This window comes from Phalacrocorax carbo, chromosome 3 (genome assembly GCF_963921805.1).
Source record: "Phalacrocorax carbo chromosome 3, bPhaCar2.1, whole genome shotgun sequence".
Classification (NCBI taxonomy): domain Eukaryota; kingdom Metazoa; phylum Chordata; class Aves; order Suliformes; family Phalacrocoracidae; genus Phalacrocorax; species Phalacrocorax carbo.
Genome location: NC_087515.1, coordinates 10,943,891 through 10,960,189, shown reverse-complemented (window position 1 = coordinate 10,960,189; position 16,299 = coordinate 10,943,891). Strand labels below are relative to the sequence as shown.

At 38.5% G+C, this 16,299-nt stretch overlaps 1 protein-coding gene across 1 annotated transcript in view; it reads right to left on the bottom strand.

Moving 5' to 3' along the window:
- The window catches only part of KIF26B (kinesin family member 26B), a 308,732-nt gene that overhangs the window by 176,385 nt on the left and 116,048 nt on the right, over positions 1–16,299 (bottom strand). The window contains exon 4 of the mRNA XM_064445818.1: positions 7,399–7,565. Within this exon, the coding sequence (XP_064301888.1) occupies positions 7,399–7,565 (167 nt within the window). The remainder of the gene's footprint in view (positions 1–7,398; positions 7,566–16,299) is intronic.

Genomic DNA, 16,299 nt, shown 5'->3' with positions numbered 1-16,299 from the left:
AAATGAAACAGTGCAAAGCAGTGACATTTACAGAACCAAAAAGTTGTAACTAAACAACACATTCTTACAGGAATCAGAAAAAGTTTAAGATTCTGGTTTTCAGGCAATATATATTTTTGAAATAATTAATACAATTAATTATACTTAGGAGACAAGACATCCATTTTAAAATAATCACTTCAGTAGAAACATTTTCATGGTATGTGTCCTTTGCTTTACAGAACCAGATATTCATAAGATGGAATTGGGGATTGTGTCACAGAGAAACAACACAATATCTCAAAACTTTCCAAAGAAAAAGGGAGGAAAGGGGAACTTAACTTAGAAAATAATCAAGATTTCTCAAGTCTGTGAAAGGCTAGCTACACAAGAAACTCCAAATCTTGATAACCATTTCAATGAAGACATTATTTGGTGATTGCCATTTCTATCAATACAAAACATACCACGTGGGGGGCAAGTGCAGGTCAGGAAACACTCACCTTGTGCAGTGCAGAGAAGCAGGTGTAGCATATTTCAATACAGACATAACATCAAAGTAACATACCTTTTGTGGACTGGAATTTTAATTTCTCTGTTCAATGGTCAATAAATTGTTCCTGGATAGTCATCTTTTACTTTAGGTTGTTCTAAATAGTTCTTTTTAAAACATGTTTAGTCCAGAAAACTACATTTGTTAACTTGAGGTAAACATCCCTGTACATCTGAAGTGGGTTACTTTGATACTGGAGACATGAGGAGGATTTACATCCCTTTTATCAGTTACGTGCTTTGAGGCTAAGCAGATGGCACACCCCTGTGAGTATAGTATTCTATTATAATCTAAGGGTAATTTTAGCTTATTTCTTTTTATAGCTCCATGGGTCACTCCCCAAATCCTGTTTAAAAATCAATGTCCATTACCTGCATTTTAAGCTGTGAATGAAAGCTATTAATCTGCAAACAACATACAGTGATCTAAATGGTGTGGAGGCTCAAATTATTTCTGTTTACAGATCAATGCCAGATTAAACATATCACAACAGGATTTCCAACCCAGGTCTAGAAATGAATGCATTTTCTTATGTTTTCGTTTCAATACGGCAGTGTGCAAGTATCCAAAGATTCAGACACCATTGTTTCAGACATGTACCCTACACACTTCCTTTTAGAAATGGACCTAGTCTGGAATCCTGTGGCTAAACTTTTTTGTAACCAAAATATATTAACTGTTCCAAATAAAAGTGCCATGGGGAATGTGTCAGCATTGAAAGAAAAAAAAAAACACCAGTGGGAATTGTTTGGGATCCAAGATAGAAATACCATGCAGAATTAGAGATCATTCAAATACATTTGCTTTCCCTTGTCCAGATGTGGCACTTAAGTCCTAATTTTATTATTGCTTATCAGATCATTGCCTCTACTACTAGGTATTGGCTATTCTTTCATGTAGCTTGCGCAGTTTTTCCTGCCAGGACACTTTTATTTTGTTTATATTGAACCACAGAAAAACAGTATTCTTTATGCCCCAACTGCCAGCCTTCTCTGGCTTCAGGAGAGTCAAGATCCACCTTCAATTGGCATTTACACCAATAACAGGCAGTAGAAACAGTCTGTTAGTTATGGCTCTCACAGCAATGGGGAGCACAGAAAAGCAGTGACTATGAACATAGATCTCCTACCTTTCTGATGAATGTTGAGCAAGTATGAAAAATCAGCCCCTGAAGTTGTGCACTCAAACCTAAGTGACAATTTTAAATGTTTGTTTCATGGTCTTTCAGGTTGACTGAGATCATTGTGATTGAAGTTTCCCCTACTAGTCAGCCCCAAGACAGGCTTTGAAGGTAGAAATATTTGTGAAAATGATTTACAGGTGTTTTAAAACTTGCCACCAGCATTCCTACAAAAAAGACAGTCTGGACCTTTTAACATTCTTCTTTTTACCTGTTTCTCATGCAGTATATGACGAGGATGAGGGAAAAGATTAGAAATTCTGATCAGAGTTATTAATATATAGTTCTTCAGAATGTCTGAGAGACTGACCACAATTTAACTGTTAAATTTAGTTTGTTCAGCTAATGAAAGAAAATCCTGTTACGTTCTGCATAGTTTAGACAGCAAGAAACTAAAATATGTTTCCACCTAAGTCTCAGAAAACAATTTTCTCTTAAGGATGTTGAGGTCACCACTATTTGACATCGAGGACTTCTAAGCAGTACCTAAACCAGGGAACCACTGCATGGCTTGAAAGAGCAGTTGGGTCCACCAATCTTCAGTGTGAAGAAACACTGTCATCTGAGTTATCTGCTGTTCAGACCACTTAAAAATATTCAAAACTTCAACAGAACTTTCTTCAGAAAGGCACAGAGCATAGGACAAGCAGCTTTCACTCTCTGACAATGTTCACAGGCTTTTTCCTGAGAGGTCTCTCAGGCCCCACCATCAACACCCTGGTGCACAGCCTGCTGTGCACCTACACAAGTTACAGGAGTATCAAGAAGTGACTCCTGACCTGGATCCACATGTGATAGTCCCAGCTACAGCTGGACTACTGACACAAATCAAATGTTTCTCCCGTGGAGCTTCCCAAGCCAAAGCTGTTTTTGTGGTATAGGAATACCCACTCCATTTGCTTCTCCATGAGCCATTGCGTCTGATTCTTACCTGGTTTTTCTACCCATGTTCTGACAAGCCCTCTGTTGCAATGTCAGGAAAAGTTTATTTTTGTGAACTTCCCCCAGACTTCCAAAAAATTCAAGCCAGGACCTTAAAATGGTGTGCTTAATTTAAAACAATACACAATCTTTAAGGAAAAGCCCTGAACTCTAAGCCTTTGGCCTTTAAAAATTTCCCCATAAGCAGAAAGATTGTGCAGACAAGCTCCTTACTTTAAGTTTCAACAAAAGTCACATAACATTGCATCTATAAGGAAAAACAGCAAACATCAGAAGTTGTGTAATAAGCTGATAGTTTATCATGTGTGTGTGCAAAAAACAGCAAGTCATAAGATTCTGGGGTCTCTGGAGCGCTAAATAATCAAAACAGCAAAGCAGCTTTACTAAAAGGGTCCCACAAATAATGTGTTTATATAAGCTTTGTAGTTCATCCAATATGTAGCAGAATTTTTAAAGAGATTCAAAAAGGATTCTCAGGAGTGGAAGGGAAATCTGTGGAATATTCAGCAGCATTTTGAACACAGCATTGACAATATTCCTTTGCAGTCAGGCACTGCCTCACCTCCTTCTCCCCCAACTGCCAAACCACACAGGGATGGCGAATAAGTGTGGAAAGGGTCACCCACAGTTTTTCCAAGAATGGAGGTAACCGTAACTAGAGCTGATCCCACGCTGAGTAGCTACATGTCAGTTGTAAAGGAAGCTAAGGTTTTCTATTCTTATTTTGTCTCAAAATAAGAAGTTTTTTAAAAATCTGCACATTTCTGCATTTCATTTGAAAAACATGCCTTTCTTACATCTACAACAGTAGCATTTTGTGGCTCTGATTAGTGTTTAAGCTATATAAAGACATGGAAAATGGTCCCTAGAACAGATTTTTCAGGCTACCTTCAAGAACAGACTTTTCAGGCTACTTTCAAGACTATCTATATTCCCTTTAGGCTCATTTAATCCAAATACGAGTATATCTGATTTCACACTGAGGCAGGCTTTTGTTCAAGATACGCTGTTACATTTCCTGACCAGCAACAGGAAACAACTTTCAGGACTGCCATTTAAAAATACCTCCTTCTCAGAAGTTTTTACTTTTTTAGAGGTCCAAAGTGAAATGGTCTTTTATGTTTCTCTGTTGTTCTGATGCAATAGATGTTTTTCTTCTCCAAGAAACCAAGCTTACTGTGCAGGGCATACAAGGAACAGTACCAAAATCCCCAAAACCTTTAGGCATGGTAAGGACAACCGAAAGGCTCTGGTCCAGTTTTGACTTCTAGTTCCTGCACCATGCTATCACCCTTTGAGAGATTCTTGAAACTCTACAGACCAGTCACAGCAGAGAAGCTTTATTCAGAAGGGCACGTTTCTTTATGGAGTAGTCAGGCCAATGCTGAAGTCAGAGTCACAGAAATTTTCTCTATGTAGAAACCAGCACAGGAACAAGGTTCAGTACAATGCCCCTTGACCTGCTAGAGCTTTACAGAGACACCAGGGAGATAAGTGACAGAAGGTCCTTCCCTCAGTTCTTTGGCAGCATCGGCACTGGCATATACTTCTCCCTTAACTGGAGGTGGCACACTCTTATATTGTGCTTAGGGGACACAAGGCAAAGGGCTAGTACACCTTAGACTGCGATGGCCAAAATATGCATTGCTTCTTATGACAAAGTTCCAAACTGGATGCAAAAGATTTTTACTCCTGTAAAAGTCCTAACATGCTCTACAAATGATTCTTTTTGTGTAAGGAATGTTACCATTGTTTCACATTCACTAAATGAATTGTTTTCGTCCCAAATATATACTAGTAAGAAGCAAGATGATGCTAAATTAGCATGGATTGGAGGATATCTGAGACTGAGTCAGGCAGTGTTCTGCCCTGAACAGAAAGGCAAATTTGGTGCTTGTCATTAAAAATGCCATTGACTGAATTCAGTTACTGTGTCAGAATCACCATTAGAAATTCATTATTCATACCTGTATCGTCTAACATTCATAAGCCTACCAGCAGAGCCCTTTGGACAGTTTTCAATGTTTGTTCCTTTAAAACATTCACATACTATCCCATGGGAATCCTGACACATCATAAGTTCTCTTGCAGCAACATCCTGACAAATGACAATTCACAGAAGTTGCAGCCCTTTCAGCTGGCTTGGAAATCTGTCGGCTATAGATCATGAAACACAGCAGTCAAGTATTGAGACAACTGATAAGTCTCCTGGCTTTTGAAAAGATTGAGAGTCACTGTGGCCTTCAGACACTTCTCCATGGCTCCGTGCCAGCTGTAGGCCAGTCAAGTGAGTATCGCTTTTGGAGTAGTAGTGCCTGAGAAGACAAAAACTATGAGCTCCCAGTGTTCTACTCCTGATGTTTCTCAAGTAATTACAACCAGAAGTTCCCATGGATGCCTTGACATTTCCTCCATACTATAGTATTTTAGTTAACTGGGGTGTTTTCCTGATGATGGATGACTTTTTATATCTGAGCCTCATCCGAGGTTTGCTTTGTTTGTTAGGGAACTTAGAGTGAAATACTGTGCGACATTATTCAAATTTCAAAACAATATTTTCTGCTTTTCTGTTTTCAACTTCAGCTTCACATCAGCAAATTTCCCTGGCTGTGTAATAATTTCTTACTTACTGACCATGAAAACATCGTATGGGACATGCATTCAAAAAAACCAGGCACAGCTGGTAGTCACTACTCCACATGCCACTTACAATCAGAAAAAGCAAAAGTTTAGAATTCATATGTCTGGTACAAACGACTTTTGCATTGTAAACAGCACACCATGTTAATGAGTTTGACAACCACTGCCTTCTACTTCGTATTTTATAATACACATACATGTGGGTTCTTATGCTTCTTACCCCAACTTCACAAAAATGTAAATAGACACACAGGGTGCAAAACAAAAATTAACTAGAGATCCACATTTTGAAAACAAGTTGCAGATTTTCATATTAAAAAGTCAAACAGTGAACAACTGACTGGATTTGCTGCTTGAACTGTCAGCAGATGATATAACTTGAAGTCCAGAACAAAACTGACTCATAAGTGATATTAATCTAATTATGCAATACCCCAAACTAAACAAGGTATTTTTGTCTTGCTAAGTACAGCTTAAAAATAAACAGCCTAAATGTGAGATCTCTGCTGGGCCAAGCATACCCAGGAATACCCACCATCAGCTAGAAAGGAACACAGTTTTACTTAAAATTCTGTGATTTATACAGGGGATTTTGAGTAAATTTAATTAGTTTCAGTAGAGTATATTAAGAGCAAATGAATTCTCTCAGCATAAAACAGTGAAACGATGAAGAACAAATGAGTTAAGCCATCTTCATAAATCAATTCATGCTAAAATATGTGCTAATCCCAATCTGCACTCCGGTTAGATATTACCGTATGAGAACATTCAGCAATTTTAATTTAAACTGCCTGGGGTTAAAACAGAAAAGGGCAGCAAATCAAGCCCACTGTCAGCATTCACATTTGCTAGTGCAGCATCACATCTGTGAAGAAAAAATGGTAGAGCTGCCCCAATGTACACTAGGTCTTCTAAAAAATGCTACCCTTAATCCTCTTAAATGATTCACTTAATGTGTGACGCTGATTGGACATATGCAGTCCTCATGTTTGTGAGGAAAAATAGGAAAGGAAAATCTTCTTTTCAGAGTCCAACAACTATATCAGTTTTTAATTTACCTTTAACATAAAATAGAATCATATGGAATTACTAATAGTTGGATCTCTAAAGAGTAGGAATTTATTCTGGATATACCTGAGGTGTTCACTGAAAAGTTCACTCCATGTTTTGAAATTCAGAGCTCTCACTAGATTGGATTGGAAGTGCTGTAAAAATTGCTTATTCTCTTATTATTTCATTACTTCCACAACTCTTCCCAAGTCAATCTTCTAATTATTGAAAAGCATTAAAAGACAAGGATTATTTTAAATTCTTCAGTTATGTAAGTATTCAAGTGGGCTAAAACGATTATGTTCTGCAAAGAGCATATTTCTGCACAGAAAAATATTTCCATTGTTGATAATAGATATTTCACTTATGAGCTGCTATGCCAAATTAACAAACCATTTTTACTAACAAATTAATAAAGACAGCCATAAGTTTTTTTAAAGAAACTTTATCTCATCAAGATTTTTTTTTAAACATTGGCTGAATATTCAAGAGGAAGGGTATTCTGAAGCTGAGTTTAGACCCTCAGGTCAATTCAACAGCATGACTGGGACAGAAACCGAAATCAGAAACCTGAACTTTTCAGTCTGAAAGTGGAAATCTTGATAATTTCTCTAGATGGAATTAAATTCAATAAAGAAGCCCTAACGTTGCCCACCAAACAGAACTATCCACCTCCAGTTAGCTCTACAATTAATTGCCTATCAGAAAATTACTTGGATGGGCCCATCTCATTCAGGGATACACACCCCTCTAAAAATGTCACTAAATCAGGTATTATGCTGGGAGCATAATCACATTTTAAACCAAATCAAGAGTTAAAGAGATATTTCACAGAAGATAGTAGAAGTATCATCCCCATCTTACAGATAAACACATACAGGTGGATTAAACAATATTTTCATGGTAATTCAGCAAGTTTGTGATGGAACTGTATCTATAGCCATGTTTTGACACGTGTGCTGTAGTCTGACAACTCCACTTCTTCACTACAGAATCATCTCCTTTGAAAGAAATCATGTTTCTAGGGAAGGAAAATTTGAGAAATCTCTCTTACCTGGCAAAAAATGATGCCGCCACTGAGGTGCCTGTGGATGCTTCGCTGGCAACATATGTGCTCTGGGAAGCAGGGAAGCTGTACAAGGAGGGTTTATCTGCATTGTAGCGGTTCAATGCTGCTTCAGTCAGGCTCTCTCGACTAGTCTCCGTCATAAGCTGAGATATCTGAAGACAGAAAAAAAACAAAAGTGTCATCAGCTAAAGCTCACTAGCTGATCCCTCCTCATGCAGAAGTGCCTCTGGGTTGCAGATGGAGTCAGAGAGGTATTTCATTCACTACGTCTTTGCTGCTCTGTGAACAAGTTTATTGCTTCTGTCATGCTAAACTACAGTGCTTTGGTTCAGCTCTAACCTTGTCTGCATTAAAACTAAATGGAGAAATTCATCCCATCACTAGAAACGTCAATAATGTCTATGGCTTTCCGTCCATATGGAACAGAAAGAGTAAACCATAATCCTTGCTTGGTTTTACCTCAGAGGACAAGAGAGAGAGCTTAGATATGTGTAAGATATTTATATTTTACTTCAGGGAAAAAAATACATTTGTTTGCCTTTGTAAAATAACATAACACTAGTGTATTAAGTAATTTTGTTGACCTTTCTCCAGAAAAGCCAGCACGCAGCATAGGATGGAGTCCCTTGGGACCCTAGCTATTTATCATCTCTCTGGAAAACTGGGATCATTACCACTCACTTTCATTGGCTTTCTTAAAAGGTTTTAAACATCCTGTGATTTCATTCTTCTGATGGCCCATTTAACAACTTTTCCTCTGTTAGGGGAATCTCAGCCTTTCATTGTCTGGGAAAAGAAATGAAGTTCAACCAGACTTGACCCAGCTCTCCTCAAATTAACTGAAAGAACTTTACTGACTTCACAGAAAGCTGGGTCAGCCCTATTGAAGCATCCTCTCAAAATTTTGATTTCAGTTTCTTGAATGTTATTTCTGCATGAATTTACAATGGTGTGATGTCATCTATTGTACTTCATGCAATTCCTAACAACTTCCCTTTCCTCCTTTCCTCATTTCAACCACAAATAGCTTTTGTTCACCAGTGTGTGCCAGAAAATTGCAACATATGCCTAAAAAGAACCCTTCCAAATTATTGCTAGCCATCGTCCAAGGCATTGCTACCTTCCTTCTGCAAAAAATTTGCAAAAACCAATCCCTCACCTGCTCAATTTCAGTTCTGATGCCTGTCCTTATCACCACAGTAATAACAGAACTTCTTTGTGAGGCACATCAAGAAAAGTACTTGAGATCATCCTGTAGTTCTTTTTCCACTTAGGCTTGCTTTGTTTCAGCTGTTAAACATTTCGGTTACCAAAGGCAAAGTTGAAGAACTGTGATTTGTATTTGGGAGGGGAAAAGACATGTGATATGGCAACACTTTTTAGACCAACTATCGAGCCACCTCTGTTTCTCTTGTAGAGAATTGTTACCTATTCTACTATGGCTAAGAAGATAATCTAAGAGTTTATTTCACATATTTTTAAGGCGAATCAACTTCAATACATCAAGAACAGGAATGCTAAACTAGCCACTCTATTTTATGAGGAACCAGTAAAATTGCTCAAAGTGCCCCTATCATGTTAGTCACACATTGAGCCTTTCTAATTTACTGATTCACTATATTGAATCCGCAGTGCTCCCAGAAGGCTATAGCCAAAATCCTGGACTTAAATCGTCTCATACTACTGTTAAAACATAAGAATTTAGGCTGGCTGCCAGGATACCTCCCTACATTTCCAGCATGCAGGCAAACAGACACTTGTTCTTCAGTGTTCTGCTAACCTACGTATGTCTACCTGGGGCATCCAATACACTTGAATTCACTAAACAATAATTTCCTCAATTTTTGCATAATTTTTACTAACTCAGCCATTCACATTTACAGTGAACTAGCACAATGCCCTACCCCCTCAAATTGTCCTGAAACCAGTTTTGTCATCTACCAGGTTGGGAACTGCTAAGCAGAGACCTAAACAACTCTCCCTTCAGAGCAGAGTACACTTAAAAACCTAACCTCATCTTAGTCCATCCAATTCATATACCTGAAATCAGGGATGGACCGTCATTAATCAATTGCCATTGCAGTTGATGAGTTGACTTATCTCAATTGCAATCATAACCTCCCCATCTTCTGCCAAATAAAGGTTTGCAGTTCCAAATATGAATTTCCACAGCCAGTGCAGTACATTTCTATTGGTGTCAGAAGTTGCAAGACAGTGAGGCTTGAGAGAGGCACTTCAGCCAACTACAAAACAGGAAAGGATTTGTCTGTCTTGGTGTTTGGGGCACCCAGAAAACATCCATCATGACATGGGCATAAAAGCGGTAACTAATGGTTTCTGTGATTATAGAGACTTTCAGGTGATCCATGTCCATATCCACAAGTCCTATTATGTGAACAGCACAGAGCAAACAGAGCAATAAAAAGCCTCAAACTGATTGTGGACATTTCCTGAAAAGTATTACTCTCAAGCTTCCTCAAAAGCTGATTAGATGCTGGTTCATGAGCTTTTAAATAACTAGTTCTTAAATACAAGCACTCCAAAATAATCAAATACTCGCTCACTTACCAGAAAGACATGAAATTATTTGAGAAAGATATAAATATAAACCATTTCCCCTCACCTATGCATTCAGAGAGAAACAGATATTAGTCAGCAAATGTAATGTTAATGCTTTTTAATAAATGGGTAGTAAAATGCAAAGGAACTGAATAAGAAGCTGGAAATAATCAAACGTATTTACAAATTCTGTATTTGTGGAGTACCACACTAACCACAGGACAGAGAGAGGAGAGAGATAAATAACATTCATTTTAGAAATTGCATAATGGGGTTGTTCCTATATAAATGTAGGCTTTTAAGTAGTACTGCTATTTTGTCTTGTGCCCTACGCAACAGTCCAAGTACTACAGGGATGGTCAGCAGCTCAAACTGCAAGCTGCAAAACTTCTGTATGGTGCTGACCACCAGAGCTTGCTGGAGAGGCAGCAGCTCTCCTTCCTGTTCATTCACACAGCTTGCTTTGCTGCAGAAAACAGGAAGCTACTGTTGACATTGATATTGATGTATTATCTGTGAAAAGCAGCATTCCAGTGTAAACAGCCATATCAGAGAGCCCTCCCAGAGCTGCCCTGGATGGACACTCATAATGAGGCATGTTGGGCTTGTTGAGACCTTCTCGGTCCTAAGGGTCCAGAACCACCGCCTGATTTCCTTACCAATGCTGGCATGTTATCTGGGCAAAAGTCCATTTCTCAGCATGAGCTCTCTCAGAACCAAACTCCCAAAGGCACATACTGTCTGTCCTTGAGCTCCACTTATTTACAGTTTGCCTCAGCAGGGGCACTTCTTACTTGACAGTGTATTACAAGAACACCAAAATGGAAACATACTATATTTTACCTAACATAAGACATAGACAAATTAAGACAAAATAAGAACAGGCTTAAGCCACAGTCCAGGAATGGTTTCCAGTTTTAGCACTTCCTTACTTTGTCTGCCAAAGTGGGATTTTTCAGCAATGAAATGTCTCCAGAAGCAACGAAAGCTGAAATATTTCTCTGAATTTCAAACATGCTACTGTTCCTTACCTGGGAAAGCTACACCACTTAAAGTTATATAGGTCAAAGCCCACAGAAGTACCCTGTGATACTGCAACACACACAACCTCAAGCAGGACATCAAGTTTGGCTTGAACTAGTACCTCAAGTCACTCTGTTGTTATCTTTTGCTTATATCAAAGCAATAACAGGATAACAAACTAGAAGTTGATATTTAGTTATGAAGTTGTCCCTTTGGCCACGCAGCCAGTGGAGATGAAGGGCAAAGACAGTACTATGCCACATTGTGGGCCAGGCTTGAAGCCTTTTTTGTGTCCAGTATTTATCACAGTATTGTTTACACTGCACAGATTTGTACATCTAGATCAATCCATGGGCTGAGTGCCTTACTAGACACATGCTCACAATATTTGACTAATAAATCCTCATTTATTCCCAGAGTTCAATATATATACCGAAAGTAGTGGGCAAAACAAAGTCCATATAATTCATATATGCAGAATCTACTGACTTTGAATCAGTTCTGTTCCATTTCTTTCTTTTGCCTCATAGGTTGGAGAGTGTAGAAATCATTTAAGCTATAATACCAAGCTGAAGAGTGGGCTTTGGAGGTAATCTTACCACCTCATTTACTTTGTCCTCTGGTCACAGTACCAAATTATCCCTTCCTCCTCTGACATTGCTCTCTGAAGTTCACACATACACAAACTAGAGTAAATGCACCCAGGATGTATTAAGCATTTAAGGAAAAATACTGATAGAAGAGACATTTACAAAGCTCTTAGAAAATCTCTTTTTCCTCCCATCCCAGTTCAAAAGACAGTTGAAAAATCACACTTTGAACATTAACAGCATGGACACTTTTTTTTTCCTTCCCCCTCCCTCCCCCCCCCCCCCATTAATGTATTCCTGGGAAGTACAGCTCAAGTAAATCTGCCTCTTCAGTGACACTGTCTCTCTCACTAGATACTGTTTCTGGATTTAATGGGGAAAAGAATAATAGGTTCCTCAATTCTCTTTCCCTTCTCTTCTGTGACTACCCACATACCATATACAGGAGGTTTAAGACTGGTTAATAGGATATATTTTGAGAAATTCCTTTACTGAATTGTTGGCAGAATATCACTGCTTGGATAAGCAAGAAAAAAACAAAGCATGGAACAACACAACCTTTCATGCCTCAATAAAAACCTTTTAAGTGCATATAGAACAAGACAGATGTCCCTCCCAAGGCCCCATCTTTTTCTCCTGTCTCAAAAGCAAGGCATCCATTAACCTTCTCTCTCACTGTTTTCTGACAGTATACAATAAGAGCTGGAGATAAGTCATGATTTAAATTCCCTACTTCATAGGAAAAAGATGGCTCTGCAGTTAAACTGCGGGTGTCAGCCAGGCTAGATTCTCTTTCTATTCCAACTGAAGAGTCACTCTGTGCATAAGACTTGCCATCATGCAGTATGAGGTTAATTATATTTACATAAGGGCATTTCACAGCCAAGCTCATTAATGTTTCTAAAGCTCCTAACTGAGGACTCCCAACTGAAATTACTGTACAAATGGAAGTTATCATTTATGAAAGACTTGAAACACCCTTTGCTCTGGAGGTAGTGAAGCATTCAGGAACATCCCCAAAATCTAGTTAACGTCAATGACTGACAAATGAACTGGATGCACAGATACGTATTAAATGTATCCATGTCTGAAGCCAAATTTAGGATACAAATCTGTGTCCAGATTCACTATAAAGCAATCCTCAATGTCCAGACATCCTAATCTCAGGAGAGCAGCTCACTAGCAACTTTAGGTAGAAAGCTCTCTTTCATAAACACACACAGAGTCATGAATTACTTCTTTGGCAATCCACCCTTGATTCAGAGCAGCACTGAATTTTCCACCCAATAAATACTAACTAAATCACTTCCTGACTTATTTTAGACAGCAAATGTCTACATTAACCAAGAAAAAGCTTCTTCTGAAAGAAAGCTTTAAAAGGTGAGTTGAGGGATACTCTAAAAGATACTGCTCTCAAAACTTTAGCACACCAAAACCAACATCAATTCTTATAAACGGGCTCAGAAAACAAGTTTAGCAGCTTAATTTCAAGTTTTCCATTATGCTCAATCAGGTGTTCTGGCCTTTCTAAAATATTAATCTTTTACCTTCTGTCCAACTCTTCTGGCTCATCATAGTTTACTCTCAGTCATAACAAGATAAAGTTATTCTTCCTGTTTGGCTCAAGGAGCCTAGTTTCTGGTCTATGGGAGTGATGAAACAAGCACTGGTAGAGGCATCTCACAGTATATCATTCACATGTGTCTTTCTTCTGACACAGGTACAGAATATAAAATCTTTGCCAAAACCCAAGAAACCCTGTTTTTCCTGGGCTTGACCTATCTCTACCAATTCTGAGAGGCTGAAGCAAGAGCTCTAATTTACCAATTAATTTTGAAAACTCAAAGAATTCTTCCACTTTCTTTAGTGTAGAAGAGTTCACTGTCTGACGTGATGGCATGGTGGATTGCAGAACAAGATAAAAATCTTAAATCTTCAGTAAGCCACAACCTTGGCAGCCACTACAATTTTCAGAGGAATTACAGTAACTTGCCTATAGGAAGCAGCATCAGAAAGCAAACAGAGCAGACGCTGACACTTCTTGAGTCTCTTCAGCAGAAGAGAGCTTAATGAAGGGAATATGAAAGTCCTACTTCACCTAGAGAAGGCATCTCTCAACAAGAGAATGTATCAATAAGTAGTAGGTCTTCCTACAATCTGACTATTTTATCTGAGCCCCTCTGGAAATACTGACTTCATCCCTTTTGCCTAACATGCACGTCATGCATTAAGTTCTCTTCAGTAACAAAAAAAGTGCAGCAAAAATTTATCTATGATAGCGTTCAAAGGACAATGTGACAGCTGGGATCCACTGTGCTGGGTTCCAAAAAGAGAAAGAGAAACATAGGTAATTTGACATATACTGTATTTAATTTTTGTAATTTTAGAGTGTTGTAAGGAGAGGTTAGTGTGTGAAAGTAGGAAAGGGAAATACTTAAGAGCTAGTTTCAAATGTCATTATTAAATACAGCTTCCAGTGCTTTGAGGTAAATCTGGTAGAGAGTTTCCTGAACTGCCAGTAAACTGAAGTAGGGTTTTGGGGGTAGAGGGGTAGAGGGAAAGAGGAATCTTGTGCTGCCCACACAACTATCAAATGAATTTTAACGCATCCTTCACAGGGCAAAAACGAACAATTACCCCATTCAATCATGGCAACTTGAAAGTAGTGCAGATTTGCTAAGTCAGTCATCTTTAACATACCATGGAGAACCAAGGACATATTCTGCATCTGTCACAAATCAGTCACTACAGCAGAGGTGACATTTAAGAAATTATTCAGGACAAAATCCACCTTTAGAGAAATAATTTTGGAACAGTAGCAAGTTCTTGTAGCTAAGGGTACTGGCATAGTCTTATAGCATCTTACCATTTGATTATGACCTTTTTCTCTCATAGCAGAATACTAAGTTGCTATAGCTCAAGATCAATGTAACCGCTGATACAGACACTGTGTGAGGAAAAGCAAGACAGAAATTCCTGATAGTCCTTTCCTGTCAAAATAATGTGTTCTGTGAGGAACAGGCTGAAAACGAACATGCATGATGTCTGCTGCATTCAGTCTCTTTCTTGGATGTAGACATACTGAATACTGCTTAGCAAAGACAACTCACTATTCATTGTGAATACTGAAACTCTAGGGAGGGTCCTTGGGCATGCATTGCTCCTGCTTTATTCAAATTTGTACTCAAAATTTGAAATATTTATCTGGCAGAAGGAGTTACTGTAATGGCACAGATTTTGTATTGAAACAAAAAACAGTGCACCTTTAGAAAGAGTGAGGTTTTTCGAAAGGAAAATCACTGGGTGACAAGAATGCCGATTATGCTTTGCATTTAATAAGGAAGAGTCAGACTGTATCTAGAATAAACTATATTTACTTAAACATTATTTAGTTACCATGACAGCACCTAGAGCTTAATTACAATCTCCCGCTTCCTACTGTCCAAAAGAAAGATGACCTTTGACTGTTGCAGCCACATCCCATGTTCTTCTCTAAACAAGATAGCTATTTAGCACTGATCCAGTGAAATCCTCAGCACAGATGAAATCCCAATTTGTGCACACATGGGGACATCAAAACTTCTATGATACAGTTAGTTCCATCTCACAATCAGGAGCCCATACCATTAAATTAAATATTTTACAACAAAATCAGCAAATTACCAAATACTTAGAAAAGGATTCAACAGCTTATCAGATATCCAGATAATGATGGATTTCTCTACTGTAAGACATTTTCCTCTGATTCCTTCTCCTAAGAGTTCTGCCTTATGAAACAGTATTTCTGAAATCTATTTATGCTGTATTTTCCATTGTAAATAATGACACTATTTTCTCAGCCATCCACTATTCTCCCTCTTACTTTCACCTATTCACTCAGGGCACATTCTTGCCTTAGCTTTTGAACTGAAAAACAAAGCAGAACAAGCAAAATCAAAAACATACAGAGCAACAGACCTGCTTGAAAATCTATGAGTTACTTCTTGAGCACACTCTCCTCAAAAACAACACCAACTAAGAATTGCATTGGCAACAATGAAAGCTTTATAATAAGACAGGAAATCTATTAAGCCTGTGACAATGGTTCATTTGCTTGATCAGCAAATTCCCATACAGACCATAACTTGGTAAATAAGTGGATGCGCATTCCCAAGCAACCTCCACCACCAAGAGGTGAAGGATATAGACTTGTTTTGATCTGGCTTAGCAATGAATTCACTTTTCTCAGTTTGTCAACACCCTCCTGAACTAAGTAATCCATGGAAGGAATAGTTAGTACTCTATCTGCATCAAAAGGCATCAGTATATTGAGTCTGAAATATTATTGACCAAGCCTGCTTCTTGCTCACTCATTTTGTATTGATATATTTATTAAGCAGAAAGGCAAAGATGGGGAGAAATATTAAAGGAGCCAAAATTACATGATCTGAAGCATTCAGGATAGCAAATGTCTACCTAGAGTGAACTTATTGTACAGAAGTTGTAGACTGTAGTCTGCAGTACTCCTTTATTCTGAGGGACATAGCCTGCAAACTTTATAACTCACCTTCTTCAATACCCTCAGTGTTTTCTGATGTCCATTCAGGGTCTTGTCACCCTTTCCTATTCCTCCCCGAGGATGCCACAGGCAGAACAGCCGCCCTGGGGTGCAAGTCTGCTCACCCTCCATACCCCAGAGCTCCCCCAGTGAAGCAGATTCCCCACAGGCCAACCC